This window comes from Cygnus olor, chromosome 3, assembly GCF_009769625.2.
Source record: "Cygnus olor isolate bCygOlo1 chromosome 3, bCygOlo1.pri.v2, whole genome shotgun sequence".
NCBI lineage: Eukaryota > Metazoa > Chordata > Aves > Anseriformes > Anatidae > Cygnus > Cygnus olor.
The window spans coordinates 89,698,230-89,719,735 of NC_049171.1; the positions used below are offsets into that span (position 1 = coordinate 89,698,230).

At 34.7% G+C, this 21,506-nt stretch overlaps 1 protein-coding gene across 3 annotated transcripts in view; it reads left to right on the forward strand.

Annotated features, from left to right (window-relative positions):
- DNAH8 (dynein axonemal heavy chain 8) overlaps positions 1-21,506 on the forward strand; it is a 142,134-nt gene that overhangs the window by 28,178 nt on the left and 92,450 nt on the right. For all 3 annotated transcript variants that reach the window (XM_040552327.1, XM_040552326.1, XM_040552328.1), the window contains 13 exons: positions 121-256; positions 1,260-1,447; positions 2,598-2,678; positions 3,319-3,435; positions 7,779-7,898; positions 8,697-8,838; positions 9,033-9,145; positions 9,934-10,040; positions 11,519-11,621; positions 14,013-14,208; positions 16,276-16,472; positions 18,127-18,253; positions 19,671-19,906. In XM_040552327.1, coding sequence (XP_040408261.1) covers positions 121-256; positions 1,260-1,447; positions 2,598-2,678; positions 3,319-3,435; positions 7,779-7,898; positions 8,697-8,838; positions 9,033-9,145; positions 9,934-10,040; positions 11,519-11,621; positions 14,013-14,208; positions 16,276-16,472; positions 18,127-18,253; positions 19,671-19,906 — 1,863 coding nt within the window. The remainder of the gene's footprint in view (positions 1-120; positions 257-1,259; positions 1,448-2,597; positions 2,679-3,318; positions 3,436-7,778; positions 7,899-8,696; positions 8,839-9,032; positions 9,146-9,933; positions 10,041-11,518; positions 11,622-14,012; positions 14,209-16,275; positions 16,473-18,126; positions 18,254-19,670; positions 19,907-21,506) is intronic.

Below are 21,506 nucleotides of genomic sequence, written 5' to 3' on the forward strand. Positions count from 1 at the left end.
TGTAACTGTAATTTGTAATAACTTAAATAATATATAGTCAGTAGCTAAATTGAGGAAAAACCCAAATAGGATGTATTTCTTTTGATATGGTATTAGTTGGAATGTTCTGTGTTTTACTAGAAAAATTCAAGTATCTTGACAAGTCCAGAAGGTAAAGCAGTTATTCGATTATACAACAGAATTGCCTATGTATTGGTGGAATTTGAGGTAGTCTATCATAACATGTGGATGAAAGAAATTTCACAATTACAATATCGTAAGTAATTGAATATGTAATTGTCTTCTTCTAACTGTTATTGAATGTTAAGATGATGCAAATCAGATAATTTTTAAGCCTTATTTATCCTTAAAATGTGCAAATTAGATCAGGTTATGTTCTAATAAGCAGGCCTGATAATGCAAATCTGTGTCCCTGTCTGTCCTTGAAACTTGGTTTTGATGCAGAGGATTGAAGTTTTGGTACAGTGTTTGACAGATAACTGGAAGAAATGCACTGAAACAAATTTAAGGCCCACAGTAGTTCATTTTTGAGTAATTTGTATGTACCATTGAAGAATTCTTTCTGTTTTCTTTCCGCTGTAACAATTTATATAGTTATAATATATAGTATAGAGTATCACGATCCCTTTCAGGACAAGTATTACTTTATGGCTAGGAAAAAAAAATTGTTAACTAAGTTCTAGCATTTTAAGATTAAATGGGAGTTGAAGATGATTTTTTTTTTTTTTTTTTTTTTAATAGATTTTTCATGGAAGTTGTAGACACTTCTTAGTTTTAAATCTGCAAGTAGATCCATAACAACAAAATTGTAACAGTGTCATCAGAGAGTTAACAAAGGTTTTAGTTTAGTGTTTATGCTTCTAATTTAGTTTGGTATTTTTGAAATATCGCTATTTAAGCATTCATCCTCTGAACAAATTCCTGTAAGATACTGAGTAGCTCTTATATGTTTTATGTTTCTGAGTCCTTAGAAAATGATGTTGATAATTTTGTAACTCAATCTAAATATATATATATACCAAAAATAATACTGGAACCAAGGCTTGTTTGGCTTACAAAGAGAGAGGTTATATGGCAGAAAACAAATATAGTGAAATTCAGCTGTATATTTTCTTTAACTGAAAACAGTATAAAACAATGTTGCAAGTAACCAAAAATTTAATCACTATATAATAATGTTAAAAATCTGTATTCCATGATAAGTGATATAGCCAAAACAATAATTTGTCTTAGTTGCTGACATAAAAATGTCTTTGCAGCCTTACAAGCTACAGTACTTGTGCGTCATCCTAAAACTGGGAAGTTCCTGGTTAATTTTGATCCTCAAATTCCAGAGATTGTCCGAGAGACCAAATGTATGATAAAGTTGGGCTTGGAAGTACCAGAGCAAGCCAAAAAGATAGTAAAATTAGAAAATAACTTGAAGTCAAACAAGTTGCATTTAGAGGTAAATTAAAAATTATCATGATTACTTTGGGAGAAAAAAGATTGTTTTTCTAAGGTTAATCTTGTTGATCCTTGTTCTCCTTTAAATTTTACTTTTATCAATTATGCGGATAGATTAAGATGAACCAGATGAAGAATTGTACCTTTTCCTTAGATCATCACCAGTGTTTGGGAATATGTAGATTTACACAAGAATTTAGCAGCTAATGCATCCTCAAGCAAGAGATGTGAAGTATTTGTTTAAAAAACAAAACAAAAACTTGTTAGCCAAGGTGAATGTTAAAGCTGGGTATAAAGTAGTTTAAGGGAAGTTTGTAGAATGGACAGGTGGACATAGAGAATCTCATTTTAAAAACCTGTAGTAACTGTAGTGTGTGCTATTCCATACTTAAAGTAGAAGCATTTATATTTCTCATACCTTGTGGTGTGTTAAATGTGTTCTGGTACTGAAACAATTAAAGCCATCCAAAATACACTCACTCTTTGAAAATCAGTAAAGAACAGTTTTACACTGCTTCTGAGAAGTAAAGATTGGAATTCCCTTTTTGGAAGATATGGTGAGCCACACAATTATCAAGAACTTCACAGACTGTGCCAGAGAAGTCAGATTTCTTCTATCTGTTGTAGCATTTGCCACAGATTTTTCAAGAAGCTTGTATTTTAGGGGTCAGGTATACTGTGTAAGATTTTGAGTGGATTCTCTCTGTTTTTTGTTGTTGTTGTTTGTTTTTATATGTGTATGTATGTAAGACAAAAGACAAGAGGACATTTTGAAACTGAGTTTATATGTGACTTGAATTATCTAAAGCATTTAATAGTTTCAAGAGGGTATGGTCACTCTAGCCCAATCTGCCTTGAGCTCTAGAGAAAGGCCATACTTTGTTGCCTATGGACTGGGAATATGCTGTATGAAGGCTGCTTTTATTCTTAGTGGGTAGCATGATACAGCTCTATTACCTTCCAGAAACTGTGTACGTCGGTATATAATATCAGTGTAAAATACTACACATTTTTCAAAAGTAGTTCTGTACTGTGTTCTTTGTATTTTTTTTTTTTTTGTGATGATTTTTTTATATAACAGTATGTTTGCATCAGTAAAGAAAGCAGGTAAGATACTCTTCTTGATACTACCCTTTCCTATTAATTAACAGGGTCTTCTTCAATGCTATGAAGATTTATGTCAAGAAACACGAACCGTTTTTGTAAATCTAATGGCACCAAAAATGCAGAAGGTTGGTATTGCTAAATGCACTTCAATACACTTCAGAAGAAGCGTGAGTAATTTAATAATAGTTTATAATTTTAAAACACTTAATGGATCTGTATGTTATGGACTTAATGAGTTTTACTAATAACTTTAAGACCAAACATTTGCTCTTTGTATCCCACATATAATGCTCAAATAATGTGTATTAGAGTAGAATAATCTTAATGTCTTTGAGATATAAACCCAGTGGAACAAAGAATATGGACTTTGTGGGTGTATTTATCTACACAAGTCTCTGCCTTTGACATGGAAGTAAATTATCAATTATCTCAGATTATAGGTTTTCACAGGAAATTACGTATTTCATTTAGCTCAAATACTAAAAGATACTATCCAGAAGAGCAGGAAGAGGAAGATCTTTGCTGAGCATGTACATTTTACAGTTATGGACAGAGGCTGTAGCATGCCCTACCCCTTCTCATCCAGTATTGCATAAATTTCCTTGACATTCTTCTTGAAAATTTAAAAACTTCCTTACAAAACTTATACAACTCTCTCTCATCAGTGACATCAGTGATTCTAATAACAATGGTATTTGTTTTAAATTACATTTCTACTTTTTTTTTTTTCTTTTTAATCTATGAAATAAATGTTTTTATGCTTAGATGGAAGCTGTGTTGAGGCAAGGACTTACCATGTTGACTTGGTCATCTGTGACACTGGACAGTTTCTTTCAAGAATCTGATGAAGTTCTGAATATGTTTAAACAGTTTTTGAAAAAGGTATACTTTTGATGACTACCTAAATTAAATGCTAGTTTAGAAAAATTGCTCCAAGTAAACTGCTATTCATATTGCAAATCAGTCTGGGTTTACCTCTTGAAATATGTAGAAATTTTGCTTGCTTTTTAAAGTATCTGTTTTGTTTCATAGAATCATAGAATATCCCGAGTTGGAAGGGACCCATAACGATCATCAAGTCCAACTCCTGGCACCGCACAGGTCTGCCCAAAAGTTTAGACCATGTGACTAAGTGCACAGTCCAATCTCTTCTTAAATTCAGACAGGCTTGGTGCAGTGACTACTTCACTGGGGAGCCTGTTCCAGTGTGCAACCACCCTCTCGGTGAAGAACCTCTTCCTGATGTCCAGCCTAAACTTCCCCTGCCTCAGCTTGACACCGTTCCCACGGGTCCTGTCACTGGTGATAACAGAGAATAGGTCATCTGCCTCTCCACTCCCTCTTGCGAGGAAGTTGTAGACTGCGATGAGGTCCCCCCTCAGCCTCCTCTTCTCCAGGCTGAATAGGCCTAGTGACCTCAGCCGCTCCTCATACGTCTTCCCCTCTAGGCCCTTCACCATCTTTGTCGCCCTCCTCTGGACACTCTCCAACAGTTTAATGTCCTTTTTGTATTGTGGTGCACAGAACTGCACACAGTACTCAAGGTGAGGCCGCACCAGCGCAGAGTAGAGCGGGACAATCACTTCCCTCGACCAACTAGCAATGCCGTGCTGGATGCACCCCAGGATACGGTTGGCCCTCCTGGCTGCCAGGGCACACTGCTGGCTCATATTCAACTTGCTGTCAACCACAACCCCCAGATCCCTCTCTGCAGGGCTGCTCTCCAGCGTCTCATTGCCCAGTCTGTACGTATAGCCAGGGTTGCCCCGTCCCAGGTGCAGGACCCGGCACTTGCTTTTGTTAAACTTCATGTGGTTAGTGATCGCCCAGCTCTCCAATCTGTCCAGATCTCTCTGCAAGGCCTTTCCACCCTCATCCGAGTCCACAACTCCTCCAAGTTTAGTGTCGTCGGCAAATTTGCTCAAAACACCTTCTAGTCCTACATCCAAATCATTTATAAAAACATTGAAGAGGACTGGCCCTAAAATGGAGCCTTGAGGGACCCCACTAGTGACCATCCGCCAGGCAGATGTGGCCCCATTTACCACAACCCTTTGAGCCCTGCCCGTCAGCCAATTGTTCACCCATCGTACGATGTTTTTGTTTAGCTGTATGCTGGATATTTTGTCCAGTAGGATCCTATGGGAAACCGTGTCAAAAGCTTTGCTGAAGTCCAAAAAGATCACATCAGCTGGTTTCCCTTGATCGACTAGATGGGTGATCTTATCATAAAAGGAAATCAAATTTGTTAGGCAGGACCTACCCCTCATGAACCCATGTTGGCTGGGACCAATGATTGCATTGTCCCCCAGGTGCACTTCAATAACTTCAAGGATCATCCTCTCCATAATTTTACCAGGCACTGACGTGAAACTGACAGGCCTGTAATTGCTAGGGTCTTCTTTCTTACCCTTCTTGAAAATTGGCACAACATTTGCCAGCTTCCAGTCCAATGGGACCTCACCAGATTCCCAAGATCGTTGAAAAATAATTGAGAGAGGTCCCGCGATGACGTCTGCCAGCTCTTTAAGCACCCTGGGATGAATCCCATCTGGACCCATGGACTTGTATGGATCCAGGTGGAGCAGCAAATCCCGCACACGTTCAGGGTCAGTTGGGAGTTTGTCATTCCCACCATCATGGTCCTCCAGCTCAGGGTACCCTGGGTCCTGAAGCCCTTCATCAGCGTTGAAGACAGAGGCGAAGAAGGCATTAAACGTCTCTGCTTTGCCTATGTCATTGTCTGTGAGGAGACCCTCCCCATCTAGTAGCGGACCTATGTTTTCTTTGGTTCTCCTTTTTCTGTTCACATATCTAAAAAAACCTTTTTTATTGTCTCCCACAGACATGGCCAGCTTCAACTCTAGTTGGGCTTTGGCCACACGAATTTTCTCCCTACAAACACGAACAGCATCCCTATATTCCTTTGTTTGTTTGTTTGTTTTTAAGAATGATGTACTCAGTGATTCTCTCCAATGATTACCCTCATATGTTTGATCTTTGCTTCTGTTCTTGCAGTACAATATATTTCCACCTGTTGTCCTCTTATTCTGTGACTATCACTCTGATTTTCAACTTCTGCTTCTTTCTTGAGCACTTGGCCATGAGTGCAGTTGCCTGGAAGATACCTCCATGCAAAGGTTATCCACTGAAGAAATTTTTAATGTTAACCGTATTCATAGCAGACATGCTGTGAAATTGTCTTCTCCTTGTACAGTCCACAAAATGATGAAGGGAAGAAAGCTTTTTCCCTCACATTTCTCTGCATGCTGACTGAGTCCGTGCTTTTTTCCTGTCTTAGTGATTGACACAGTTTGAGTTCTGATTACATTAACATGCTTGAGGAACTGGTGGTTCTCAGGCTCCTACTTCTCCGTGATATTCAGATCGTATTTCTTGCCTGATTATTGAACTGTATAGCTATGATCTTTCTTACTTATATTATAAACTGTTTTCTGTGGTAGAAAATTTCTGGTGGGTGTATCCAGTTCTCTTTCTGTATGGCAGAAAAACAATTGAAATCTACTGCTTGGTTTGCTAAAGCTGCAAAAAAGATTGATTGTGTAAGAAATTAATGATTGTGAGCCTGAGTATATCTGAAATAACCAGGTATTTTGTAGATACTCTCTATTTTCCCTAAATATGTAGGTTGTATATATTTCATATTTTTTAGCCCTCCCATATCAAAACAAAAAGATGTAAACTTGGTTAGACCTTTGTTTGCTGTGGATGGTGTATTGCAAACAAATAGAGGAAATGTGTTATAAAACAAAGGCTTGGGTGATATGCTGAAAAACAAGAGGATATTACAGATATGGAATCTTTCAGGTAAAAAGTTAAAAATTGGACAGAAATCAGTTTTATTTGAAATCTGCCTTGGCAACTGAATTCTAAAAATACTGTAAATTGGAATCAAAAGCCTAGTGAAAAGCTATGTTGACTACAAGCTGGAGAAGCTTGTGGCCCCCTTCTCTTAAAACTAGAATCATGGCCAGCAAGATCATGAACAAGAAGCTAATCATCCTATATTAGCATAGCTTATTTTACTAGTCTTGATCTAGTAGCAGTGTAGCCTGTATAATTCCCATGGTTTGGGGTGTAACTTACTGTTACTGCCTGTCTTTTTAAAACTGTTGTTAAAATAGCAAGGGTGCTTCAGGAATCTTTCCTTTATCATGGCCATGAATTCCTCTATAAGTCAAGCACAGGTAACATCATGGAGCAAAAGTTCTCACCTATTCCAGCAATTTCTGAACTTTAAGGACAGAAGAAAAACAAATTTAAAGAAGCTACTTTTAAGTCTCAGGGCCACTTTCTGATGATGTTCTTAGGGCACAGGAGGTAGTTCTTTGCGTATTTGCTTATTAATCTACTCTCCAAAACTGACCAGCTCAAAGAGCTGTCAATGGAAACTCATGCAGAAATTAAATCATTGCTGTTATGCTGCAGAAGTAGTCTTAGCTAGTCCTGTCTGCAGACGAATTTCAAAATATAATGCTGATAACTAGAAATCTGTGAATAAATAGGTGGAAACACACTTTCTCTAAAGATTTCACTTTCTCCAGGATTCATTTGTCTGATTCCCAACATGGAACCAGCAGATCTTATGAATTACAAGATTTTGTTTTTAATGAACTGTCTGAAATGAAACTGTGCACAGTAATAATCCTTTTAAAACTGTGTTATCAAAGTGCGTAGGATTTAAATACATACACTCCTAGCAACCTAGTTTTGTTTTCTATGGCAATAGTAAACTTATTATTTCCAGACTTATCTATCTATTCTTTTTCATATTTCAGATTGTCTGCAGTGAACATGTTAACAAAAGCTGAACTTTTTTGTTGGGTACTCATCTCCCTAAATTCTATCTGTACATAATAGAGGATAATTCACAGTAAACCAGACGATATTTAGCCACTGTAAATATCACCTAAGTTACCATAATTCAAGACATTGTTTTGCTTCCTTTTTTCTCTGCTTCTGTCATCTCAATGTCTTGTGCGCCGATCCCGTTTCCTCAATTTTTTGTTGTTGCTTGTTTGTTTTTCTGTTATGATTCACTTTCTCAGAGGATTTTCTACAGTATAAGGCTTTTACATTTTCACTGGGTAGAGGCTGAATTTTTTTTTCTCTCTGCAAAACATTGTATATCTGTTAGAAGTCTCCAAAAGAATAGATTATGCTTTACACAAATATATGGAGTTAATATGATTTTGTCCTTCTAGGTAAATGATTTAAGTGAAGTCCGAATTGATTTAATATTAAAAGAAATATCAAATACTCTTTTAATTGCCTTACCAGTAGATGGTCCTATCAAAGTAGAGGATATGTTGACACGCAATGAGGTATGTGCTGCTTTACATCCTTGAACTAGAATTCTTGAGTGTGTTACAAGCAATCTCTTAGTAAATTAATATAAATCTAAAAAAGAATTCTCACTGCAGGAATACAAAAAATATTGGTTTTGATTAACATATTTTGGTTAAAATATTTTGTGTGTTTAAATTGGTACTTAGGCATTTGAGGTACTTAAACTGTAGTATTTCAAACATATATTTATTTATTTAGCTGTTTTATAACTATATTAGATTTTTTGCATGAAGATACTTGGACGTACACAGCCTTTTTTCATTATTTTTTTTCTTAAACCTTTTTAAAGAAGGTAAAAAAAAAAATACCTTCCAAAAAGTATATTTGAGAATTTGAAAGTTTACTTGACTTCAAATGAGACTAAATGTATTTTTCGCTTTATTATTTTATTACTTTTTAACTGAGTGCAAGTAAATACATTCATTAAGGGTAGTTGAAAGACTTTATTTGGATAACTTCAGATTCAGATTATTACCTTCCTTCAGTATTTGGTGATTCCTTCTGGACTTTAAAAATTTCATTGCATTTTGCAAATGGAAAAACAAACAAACAAACATGAAAATATGATGTAATGTATAATGTAACAGGAAATCTTAAAAATAGAAAAAAGATTTTGGTTTTGGTTTCCCAGTTTTCTTTTCAAAGAAAACTCCTTCAAACAGTCTCCACCTGAAGGATGGTATTCAGGTAAATTATTTGGTTCTCCATGAAAGGGCAAGGTGATAAGATAATTAGTGGTACTAAGATGATTCCTTGTTATTTTTACTTAACAGACTTTTACTAAAGAATGTGCTGAGTTATTGAATCACAAAAGTATGCATATTGAAGATGCTGTTCAAGACTTAATATCTGTATTTGAAAATAATTATGAAATTAAACATTCTGAGAAAGCATCAAAAAAGCGTGCATCACCAGGTAGATAATTATAATTTAAATGGAATTTTCTGTCTCTATTTCTCTAGACTTAACTAGTACATGTCAAAATTGAATTGTTTTAGCTAATTGCTTGAGCTAGCAATATTGTTTTGAGTGTAAAGATGTAGCATGCTTCAAAGCAGAACATATTTCAGTTAACAGAAATGCATTCATTATTATTTTTTAATTTACAGTAAAAGAAAAACATGTATTGTTTGGAAATATTGAAGATGAGAGAGAAAGTAATACTGGAGATCTTCACGGTGATGATAGCAAGGGCAATGACAAAGAGGATGAGTTTAAAAAGGTATTTTGTGGTAAGAAGGGAAACTTTTTGAGTGATCAAATTAATAAAATTGAGTATCTTGAGGATAAATTGGATATCCATGTTACAGAAAGACATTACATAGAGAATACAAAATGTCACATAAAAATTATCAGCATCTAAGTTCCACCACACTGCTCCCTCACTCCCCCTCAAAAGAATGGGGAGAAAATATGAAAACAATATTGAAAAAAGGCTCATGGATTGAGATAAGGACAGGGAGATCATTCATCAGCTAGTGTCAGGAGCTGGCTGTTACCTAACATGGGGCAACTGCTCTTCTCACAGAGGCCATCCCTGCAGTCCTCCTGCTACCAAAGCCTTGCCACATAAGCCCAACAAAACATGTTGCTGTATTTTTATATTCTTCTTAATCCAGTAGAGTGAGATCTTACCGTCTCTTATTTGAGAAGGGTACATATGCACCAATATTCTTGCGTAATTTGGAGTGTGTGTGTGTCTGTTTTTATCTTCTGTGGACAGACGTACACCTGCTTTTCTGAATGAGACTTCAGCAAGATCTCAGTCTTCTGTTTCTGAGAAAGACAACGTTGTTATATTTTATATATATCTTCTCCATGCAGCTTTTACTTATTTACTCACAAGCTGTTTTCCTCCCTGTCTCCCCTTGTGTTTCTCGTGTAGCTTTACAGCATAAATTTCTTCAGACTATTATGCTTGACGAATACACTTTGAAATAATCTTCATGTTCCTGTCTGAATACAACACTAAATAATGTTGTGGGTTTTATTGTTTGTTTTTTATTACAGAAATGTAAAGAGGTGGTTGCCTATTTCAGTCACCAGCTGCTAGATAGTCTCCAGAAAGCCACCCGACTGTCTTTGGATAGTCTTAAAAAAAGAATATTTGTTTCAAAGTGAGTTGCAAATGAAAGATTTCTTCTATAGTATTACCAAAACAGTTATGTCTGTGTTAACATAATAATGCACTTATATTCACGTGGGGTGCATGTGTCATTAGTCAAAGAGTTCCAGACCTTTTTTAGCTCAAGCAGAACCAGGAGAGCCCTCACCCTTTGTTGCATCGATGCCTTGGGCCCACACTTTCCTTTTATTCTTTACATCTTCAGGTTGTTACATTCTGTGCACTTTCTTTTGTGCAGAAAATGAAAGTTTTTTTTCTACTTCTCTCCCCTCAGCCTGTACTCTTTTATTTTTATTGTTATGTGTTTCCCTTGGGATTGCTTTCAAGATGTTAGTACAATTTATTGTCCAATGTGAATGATTAGAACTTAAGTGACCATTCTAGGTCATATGTGGCAGCATGCCCATATGTTCGTTTTACTTCAGATTATTTGTGTAAACATGGCTGTTCACTCAGAATTGTTTCTCATGGGTTAAAGATCATCCACATATCACTATTAATTTTATCTGATAATGTCAAGATCCATACAGTTGTACCATTTTCTTTTATTCATTCAGTTGTATCATTCTATTTGGTATAATTTCAATAGATTGTTCTCTGCTGGATGAGGCATATACTTCAGAGACAGAATTTCTTCCATATAATATATTGTATATTAAAAAGCTAGCCTACTTAGAATCCTATTAAGAATTTATTTTAAGCAGGTAAAATTGACAATGTTTTGTTTTTAATATATGTGGAAGCTTGTGTTACTGTTTGTTGTTTTTTTTTTTATTATTATTTTCTGAGGACATCTCTCATACAAAATGTTTTAAAAACATGGTCTTTGTTGGTTGCATCCTTAACAGTCGTAATGATTAAAGATTTTTTTCCTCTATTTTTGACAACAGTATTTACTATTGACTACAGTATTTACATTTGTTGAATGATGCCTTTTTTGGTCGCTGTGTCATGTCATAGCATCCAGAAATTGTATGTCGCACTTTGTCTTTAGTTTTTAGTGGACTCATTTTAATTTTGTCTATCATTTTGTACCAGCTTATGATCTTTGAAACTGTTCTGTTCAGTTGAACATTTATCTAAAATGTAACAAGGCAACTCTTACTCTTAATAGGTTGTTACATGAAATGGTCAGTAAAACCTTTTTATGCCCTACTCATAACACTGGCAGAATTCCATCATTCTTAAATTTGGAGATTAAAATCCCAAATCAGAAAATATTCTAGATACAAAATTCTGAAATCAATGCCTAGATCCAAAATAACCTTTGTCTGAGTGATGAAGCTCTGGCTATTATTTTCACCCTTAAAACATAAAACTTCTGGAAGCTTTGTCAAATAGCTGGTACACTGATGTGAAAATTCTTCATGAAGGTTTCTCCATAAAAGGTACCTCAAACTGATGTTTCTAAGGTAATTTGAATGTGTTTCATGGTGAAGTACTTATGACATGTTTCAAAATTATTTTCAGCAAAACTACATTTGGGAGAACAATGTTTTCTGCTCACCCAAGCAAATCCGAAGAGATTGTCTCTTTTCTAAAAGCAGAAGTACACCTTGCAATTCCTAATGTGGTAAGTTATGTGTCATACAGATACGATAAAATATACACTATATTATGGTTATGTCTGCATTTGCCCAAGCTCAGAATGTGGGCACTCTTCTACTGAACCAGCACCCATTCAGAAGGCGAACAGTTGCTCAGGCCCTTTAGTGCACTGACAGTACAGATGAAATTTGCTAACATTACTAATGTTCCTTGTTTTTGTCTTAGTAGGACTTGCAGAATCTGGCCTTTTATTGTTCTAGTGTATTTCAGAAATTATATTGCAATCTATTCATCAATTGTCTTTGCAGCATGTTTACCAATCTCCTTCACTTGTAGTGATTGAATTGTTGGAATAAACTTTTCATGGTTTCTATATATTTATTTATTTTAACTGTTTTGTTCTTTGCATATTTAAATCCTTTGTTGAATAAAAATAATGAACATTATTTTTGCTCAGTTTGGTTTTAGTCACCTCAGTAGGAAGTAAGATGACCTGAAAGAGGAAAACTCAACAAAAAATGAGAAGATTAAAAAGCAAGAAGTCAGCTCTGGATTTCTGTGTGCAGAGAACAAAAAGGCAACCAGATTGCAAAGAATTAATAGATGCATTTGTTTGCCTGCTGTAGAGTAAGACAACTTTGTCAGCAATACATATGTTGTTTTATTTTATATGTGAGAAGATAATACTATCCAATTGTCTTACAAAAATTTAGTTTTACATTTGTGAAATGATAATGGAATAGAGGTTCTGTTCTAAGGTGATATTCCTTAGTTTGAACACAGCATCAATGTCAGACATTCTAATATACTTCACACTATGTACACATTTACAAGGTCTGCAAAGGTGTGGAATTTTTACCTTATGAATATTTGCATAATGCTTCAGGCTCTGTCCACTGCAAAGGGAAATGTACCTATCTTTCCCTCAACTCCTCTGAAATTCTTGGTTGATCCAAGGTAGCAATCAAGTAATGTTGGGTAAAACGTACCGCTTTATGTTAACAAATAGGATTTTACAAGTTCCTTGCTTTTATGCATACAACTGCTCAGTCTGTAAAATTGATTCATAAAACATAAGAGTCACTTTTTAGTGTTTTTTATCCAAGTTCTTTGTTCTGATGTTTAAAAACAAATGCTGTTTTTCTGTTCTTTCCTGGATCACTCTCAGGTAGGTTCTTCCTCCTGTTAAGCATCCTGGAGGAACAGATGTGTGCATTTCCTCCACCTTATCCTACATGGAATTCTTATCAGACAAGGACAGGATAAAGCTACAATTAACATTATTCTGACAATGTAGTTGTTTGTTCTGTGTTTGGGACTTTCTGTCTGTTTGCGTGCTACTAAATAAAAGTGGCTAAAGGCTGTTTTTTGACCTCAAAGTCAACTGACCTGAAATGGCTTGTATTTACAGTAATAAATGCTTTTTCTCCTGAATCCAAGAGTTTGCATTCAAACTGTGTGTTAGGTTCAGCACTCATCATGTTTTATCCTCCAAACTGTGCCTGAATTTTGTCTGCGAGAGTGCTATTTCGCATCACCTCATACTATGCTAGGGAGCATAATAGCATTTATACAGCATGAACAGCATGGTTTAACCCTGTTCCGTTAGCTTGTTGTTTTTGTTCCAGACCAAGAATCCTCTTTTTACTCTGGTAATTGATAATGAATTCTCTACCCCTTCTGGCTTGTTACAAAATCCTTACCAAATATAGAATTTGAGGTCTTCAGGGCTACTGCATGGAGTTTCATTTAATTACTAAACACTGTGCTCTTGCAGAAGTTTGAAGTGATGCTACTTTGGGGAGAAAAAATAAATATTTATTCAACTAGAACCTTCAGCACTTCGATCTAGATGATTGTTGCTTGTCTTATGTCCCATGGCATGAATGCATATACAGATAATCACTTAGAAGGAGAAGGTATATACTTGTAAATATTCTTCTTTGAAATGAGCTGTCCATATGTACTTTCATGACCAATCCTCTCACAGTATTTACAATACAGAGGTTAAGAGTAACAGAGAAGAGGAACTTGGCCTAACGTTTTTGATGCTTTGTGATTCTAGAATGTGGGAAATAAGGCTTGTAGTGTATTCCCTAGACTGTAAAAAAGTATTTAAAAAATGCTGTTAAAAATATTTTAGGAATTGTAAAAACAACTGTAAAAAAAGAACATGAAAACAGACTACTAATACTTTCATGTCAGCTTGCCTACAGTGTAAGTGTACAAATAGGTAGCAGGTCAGTACAGTATATTTCATTTCTTTAGAGGCAATTCTGAGGCAGGCAGACTCTTAGTTACATTTTTCTCTTCTGGGGCATGCTCTACAATTCACTATGAGTAGAGTAAAACTGGGGTCTTGGAAAATGACAGTCACCTGCATTTGTTTCAACAATATTTCAACTATTTTGAATAGGTAATGGTTCCCAGTTTAGATGATATACAGCAAGCCATCAATCGTATGATTCAGCTGATACTGGACGTAAGTCGTGGAGTCGCTCAGTGGGGACAAAGGCATTTGCAAAAATCTAATTTAAAAGCAGAATTAGACACACAGCGAGTATCTTCAGCAGGTTTTGGATTATCAGGAAAATTAACCAAAAAAGAGGAAAGTAAGTTGCTTTTTTTTTAAAAAAAAAAAACAAAACGTATTTTAAACTTTGGATTTTAATAAAAATGTCATATATAAATATTTATGAGTATATTTACTTTGTTTCAAAGAAGCCAACTGTGGGTTATTTTGAATTAATATGTTGTTCTTATTTTTTTTAATTAACTGTATTTTTCAGAAATAGCTTTTCTGGTTTATGTAAGTATTAGAACCTCGAGAAACAATAAGCAAAAATTTTTTTGAAAAATTGCTAAATTATGAATCTCCTATTTAATTGAGGCAAAGTAAACTTGTTAGGTCATCTTTTTACTTACTTGTTATGTTATAGTTGTAGCCATAAACAATTATGTAGACTAACTGTCATTGAAATATTGAGATAGAAAGAGAGCTAGTATAACCATTAGATTTCAGTGACAACCTTTATTTGCTGGCTGTATTCCCAAAACGGATTATAAAACGATTGAAGTGTTTGTTCATGTGAATATTCACAATGTAGATAGACCTGCAGGCATTCTAGTCACATACTTTTTTCCCTAATATTATTTCTATGCAGAAATTTCTGTTTCTATGGTTAGATGTCCATATGAAGCAAGCACCCACAAAAACAACCAACCAAAGAAAACCAACAAACTTTTACCGTCAGGTTCTCTTAAGTGATCTGCACTGCAGTAGCATCTTTGTTGTGATTCCTTTGGGAAATCTTTAGTATCTTGGAAATTTTTTCTCTCTCATAGTCCAGAGTTGGGATTTATAATCATTTGAAGCACAGACATAGAAAAATAGTCTCTTTAAGCAGGGCGGCAGAAGACTACTAAGACTACTACTCATAAGACAGCCATAGCCTTTCCCTCTGCTGTGTTGAAATACAAAGTTAGTGAGTAATCTTTTTCATCACTTTAAAGCTACTCATCAGTAACACCCAGGAAAGGGTGTCGTGTGGTGGGGATATGTTATTATTTGGTCAGCTAGTTCTATGGAACAGATGGCACAGATGGATCAATCTGAGACTCTGTTTTCAGTGACCAGATCCCTGAAAAAGTTTGCAGACTAAAAAAAATTTGGCATTGCTGTAAATCCCCCCATTAAACAGCATGGGTGGCAGGAAGAGATGGCAGAAGGATTTTTCTTCTCCATTCTCTTACATATTCTTCAAAATGCTCAGGCCCTTGTCGTGGCAGAAGGGGCTCATTAGAACTTTAAGAACAGCAATGTCTACATTGATATTGATTGTATCAACAGTTCATCAGAGATGAAGTAGGGACATGATAGATTGTATTTTACTTACCTTCTGTTTGAGTATACTTGTAGTTCCTACAGGAGACTGGGCTCCTGTTTCAAAATCAACAATGTAACTGGAACAGCAGCTACCTTTGTGTAGCTTCTGTGTTTTGTTTCAAAGTGCCTTTGAAAGCATATTTGGAAATGAAAGGTTTAGTAGAGTCTCTTTTCTCTCTCTCTCTCTCTCTCTCTCTTTTTTTTTTTTTTCTTCTTCCCCTTCATTCAGCTCTACCCTCTTTCAGACAAGACGCAAAAGACTTTGGTATCAACAGGTTGTGTTTTGAAGCTACATTTGTCTTACAAACTTTATTTTTGCTCTAATAAAAGATGCAACTGGGTAATGTTTTATATCTCTTTTGATATCGCTAAAGATACTTAATGAAGAGCTACTTAATTCAGGTATCTTAGAGTTCAAGAAACACTGTTTTAAGGGGTTTATATGATTTTAAAACCTTATTATATGAATTTAAAAAGAAAAAGCCTAAAATATTTATGAGGCCTTGTCATCTTCTAGTTGCAAGTAAACTAGAAAAAGGAAAATTAGTGAATAAAGAAGGCTATTTTCTTTGCATTTGGAAACATTAATTCTAGGCTGAATTTGCCCTAACTGTATAGAGCTTAGACTGAACTAGTGCTTGGTGCCTTCATATTAAGCAGATAGACAAGTAAAGAAGGTTATTCAGCCCTACTTAACAGCAACTGTGCTTAAGTTGACCTGCATACATTTAAAGAACTATAACTAACCAGACTTGTAATAGTTTATTAATTTATATATGATTTTATCTTACAGAAAGAATGAAAGATGTTGTGATAAAAAGAAAGCTACGAAATTTTTACTCAGGTGTTGCAGAACATGAAGATATTTCTAAATTAGTTGTGCTCCTCTCTTCTTCTGTGAATTGTATTAGAGAAGCAGCTAGTGAAGCTCTGCAGGATTTTCAGAAATATAAGATGATGTGGACAGAAGATAGAGATGCCAAAGTTCAGGTGAGTTTAATGCTGATCTACAGGATTGTTTTTCATTAATCTAATAATTTGAAATTAGAAAACACTGATGGGAAAAAAAAAGATCAAGAAAAAGAATGTAGAAAAGATATTAGAAGCTCAAATTTTAATTCTGTCCATAAGTAGTTGTGGTGATAGTAGTAATATATTTCCTAGGCAGAAGGAATAGCATGCTACATATTTCTTATGTAGAGGGTTGGGTTTTTCTGTTTCTGTGCCTTTCTATATCATGATAAAGTGGTCCTAGGCTTTTTGTTTGTTTTGTTTTGTTTTGCTTGTTTTTAATTTCTTTGTTTTTTGTTTGTGGAACTCTGAATTTCAGGCCATAAGAAAGTACTCCAGTTTCGCACAGAACTTCTCACAGTGTCAACGTTGATACATGTGCATTTTTCTCTATGGAAAGTATTTAAGTTGTTATTTTGAGTTTAATACATATTTTTATTCACCACCTTTTATTTAGTTAATTCAAGGAGGTGAGTTCTGCAACCTCTACCCAACTAAAAAAGTCCTGTATTCCCTTCCTGGTTGTTTGAATTATTGTTAACAGGTTGTTTCCTGCAAGTTGCGTCCTCAGAAGCAGTAGAAAAATGTGGTTCCTTTTAGAACAGGAAAAAGCTCGTTTCCAGTAATTAGAAGTCTCTGAGAATTAATCTTCAGAATATTCACACTGTTCTTCTACAACAGATTTTTAATTTAAAGCTTGAATTTAGAGGTTCAGTAGAAGAAAGTTGGCTACTATATATACTTCATTTAACCTTGGCTTAATTCGGTTTTCTATTATTTTCTATTTAACAGACTGCATTGTATATAGATAGATCTGTGAATATCACATCACCTTGTTTGCTACAGGAGTACCAGTCTCTTTTGGATGTCACACTGCAACTTGTGCAATTTATATGGGCTAAGAAATATACCTTATTTTACTTGTAGTCTAATTAATTTTTTAGTTTAAGCAAATACTGTTAGCTTGATCTGCTGAAGAAAAGTATTACAGAAGAAGCCTCAGTAATACTGCATTTCATTTTTATGCATGCGTGCCCTTGTTTCCATCCCCCTTCTTCAGCACTATGCTAACTCTCCCACTGCCAGTCTGGGTACTCTCACACAAAAGAAGAGGAAAAGAACTTTCAGCATTCATTGTTTATCCATGCAATGTAGGCATATTGAATACATATCTTGTGTAACGTTTCCAAAATGCAGCTTTTCAGGATCACAAAACTTTTCTACACTTGAGTTCTTATGCTCATGGAACTCCTTACAAAATTTATTTTACTGCAATTGTTTCACATGTTATTCTGCTAATGGTCTACCCTTACTGTAAGTGCAGACATATTTTTTGATGTTATGTCACCTGTTTTCACAAAACTGGTAGGCAAACAATATGTCTTGGATGTCTGTTTCTCTGTTAAATTTGATCGGATTTTTCCAACAAGCTTGGGAATTACTGACAGAGAAATTCATAAATGTGAATGTCTACTCATGTGCATTTTCCTAATTTAGCAAGGCCATGGAAGGCTAAATACAGGCATAGTATTGATATACATTTTCAGTAATTCCTGAATAAGTGTTGCCACCTTTTTTTACCAAAAATATGAAAAAAGGATAATTGTTGATTAACATTTTAACTTTCATACAGCGATTTTTGGCTAGCTGCCCATCTCTGACTGAAATTAAGGAAGAAATACTTCACTATGCTATGTTTGAGCAAGAGATGGAAGATTTAAAACCCATTATTCTTCTTGGTCCAATTGAATTGCACACAGGTATGACATTTTCTTCTCTTTGTACATCGTAAGATAATGAATAAAATAGTCATAGGTTACTTGGCTTATTCTCTAAAATAAAATGCTTACAAATATGAACAGAAGTTATCAAGGACACTTCATTTTGTTTGTATTGCTTCTCTGTGTAGTAGTGTTTGGATCCTAGGATACTTTTTATTTTTGTGCAGAATAGGAAGTTAGGCATGAAACTAATGAAAATACTACCATGACATTATGCAAGATAATGTCATGGTAGTTTGTTTCTTTAACAAAATACAGATCTTCAAAGATCAACAAACAAACAAAAACCCTTGGATTCTTGGTGAAGATTTTAAAAGACTTTTTCGAGGTTTTTTTTTTTTTTTTTTTTTTTTTTTTTAGGAGAACATGAATAAGATGGTCAACAAGGCAGTATGAGAAATGGTATATAAAAGTTGAGTTAGTTGTCTCTCTCTCTCTATATATATAAAATGTATAGTCAATTACATGGAAAATAACAATTTGGAAAATAACAATTTTAACCCGAGTTGAAGGAAATAAGTTTCATAAAATGCACATTTTTGCTTAAGAAATCCACTGCTGCACAATCCTGTTTAGTGAAGACATTGAAAGAATTAATAAGTATTGTAAGTATGCAAGTGCTTGTGCGTATGTTGTGTATGTGTCCATAGGCATGTACATAAATGTATATATACGCACAGTAGGGAGAGAATCACAGAATATTCAGAGTTAGAAGGGATCCACAAGGACCATTTTTGGATGATTAGCCGTGGATATTTAATGTCCTTTTGCAATCAAAATTTTAATACTGATAGCTGCATTACTAAAGAGGAAAGCGTATCTTCTGTAAAATTTGTAACTAGAAGGGTTATATGGTGTTAGGATCTTTCAGCTTCTGTCACTGGAGTATAAATGTTGCTTATTAAAATCCTAACTTGTTCGCACAAGTCAAAGTGCCAAAGATTGGCTTTTCTGTCTCTTCAGCGTCAGTTTGTGTTCATACATTAATTGTTCATGATCTGATTTGACACCTTGTAGCTTTAGTTATGAAGTGTTCCAAATCCCAGTATTGAAATCTCAAGATGTCATTTCTTCAACTCGTATAAGCCATTTAAATATCACTGATCTTCATGCACTTAGTTAATATATATTAATTAAAGACAATCTCTGAGAATGTAAATCAATAATTAGGTATTTTTCTTCTTTATCATCTCTATATGTTGTATCAGATAAACTTGCCAATGCATCTTACAGATACAAAACAGAAAAACAGAAAAGTATTCAAGTATACTTGAAATTATTAAAAAAAAATTTGAACTAGAGTAATTGGATTGCATTTCTGCTGATGTTCTTCTGAATTGCTATAAAGAACCATACATGATGTGTGGATTTATATATTTATTTATTTTTAAATCAGGACCCCTGAAAAAAGCTTTATCAGTTGAAGCCAAAGCCTGGAAGATGCTCCTCTGTCATTATTTAAATGAGGAATATAAAAAGAAAATGACAGACATGATGTCATTCATAACTACATATTTAAAGAAATTGTCTCGACCTCTGCGTGACCTCGATGATATCAGACTGGCAATGGAAGCTTTATCTATCATACGTGATAATAAAATACAAATGGATATGAGTCTGGGACCTATTGAAGTAAGATGACTTTAATTTTTTATTTTGATTAAAACAGTTAGTTTTATATATGAGGAGTCATAAAATAAACTGAGAACCCAAATAAGGAGTTTACTGTTATAAAGGGTCTAAGATGAAGATAGGAAACAAAGTAATATTTTTATTGCTATTTTTATTATAAATTATGAATCGCTATTAGATACTTTGGTAGGTACTGTATAAATGCTGAATAAAAAAATAGATTCTCAAATAATTTATAACTTAAATACAATATAGGAGATGGCATGCAGAAATAAGCAGATGAGAGCACAAGAGAAGGGAACAGTAGTCTCCCTTTTGCTGTGTTCTTTTCCATTAGCCTTAATCTTTCTCCTAACTCTTTTGTGTCCGAGAGAAAACAACTTTATAATCTAACCCCTTTGAATATAACCAGAATGCATTCATGGAGCCACACATCATTGTATGCTGTCATTTTTTTGCAGCATTCTTCCAGTTTCCCTGATTTAACTGGATAAAGAAGCTCATTAAGCTTTATATATACTTGGTATTTTTTATCATACTCAGTCAGCTTAATGTAACATCTGTTTTACATTTTTATCCACCTTTTGCAGAAGAAATTGTACTGCTCAATACTAACATTTTCCTTCTGGAAGACTGTTCTGTTAATGTGATACCAGAATGGACTTTCAGTGTATTGTTGATATTATTCCTAATAAGTTAAGAAAGTATTACTAAATGTTCTTTCTTAGGCTGAGTATCTTCAGGCTACTTGTCAGGCAAAAGACAGGGATGTGATAATCATACACATGGATATTAAATAAAATAAGCAAGAGAAACTGAGTTTGGCACTGTTTATTTCTCAGATTTTACATGTGTAGGAAAAGTGATGCAAAAATTGTAAATAAGATAATACAGATATTTTAAATTCTGAAGGAATAATATTTTTTTACCAGTTTCTGGCACTTTGAGATGAATATTAGTCTAAAGATTCTTTCCCAAACCCTTATATTTTCTACGTCTTACATTCTATACATTTACTCCTTTTCTTTACTAAAATAATGAGTTCCACTAATAGCAATAGGACTACTCATGTTAGCAAGTCACTCTCTGTTCTTTCTTCATGAGCTTTTGTTAAATAAATAAGAGTTTATAGCTGATAAAATCAAGATCTGAATATAAAATAGTGTCATCTGATCAGTAATTTTATAGTTCAGTGTTTTGTCTTGTTTCCTTAGTGAGCTTAATTAGAACTTTTGGGGGTGATTAGGCATTTTATTTCTTACTAGAACATGACTGAAGGATGTAAGGAAAAGTAAGACTGGAAGGTGATCAGGCATAGACTGATTATAGTCTGAAGAATCATGCCTGACCAATTTGATAGGCTTCTACAATGTCTAGCTCAGTGGACATGGGGAAAACATTGGACATTGTTTATTGTGATTGTAGTGAGGAATTTGACACTGTCTCCCATAACATTCTCGTTGACAAACTGATGGAATGTGGGCTAGGTAAGCGGACAGTGAGTTTGACTGAAAGTTGGCTGAATTGTCGGGCTCAAAGTGTTATGATCAGTGGCACAAAGTCCAGTTGGAGGCCTGTAAGTAGCAAAGTACCACACGGG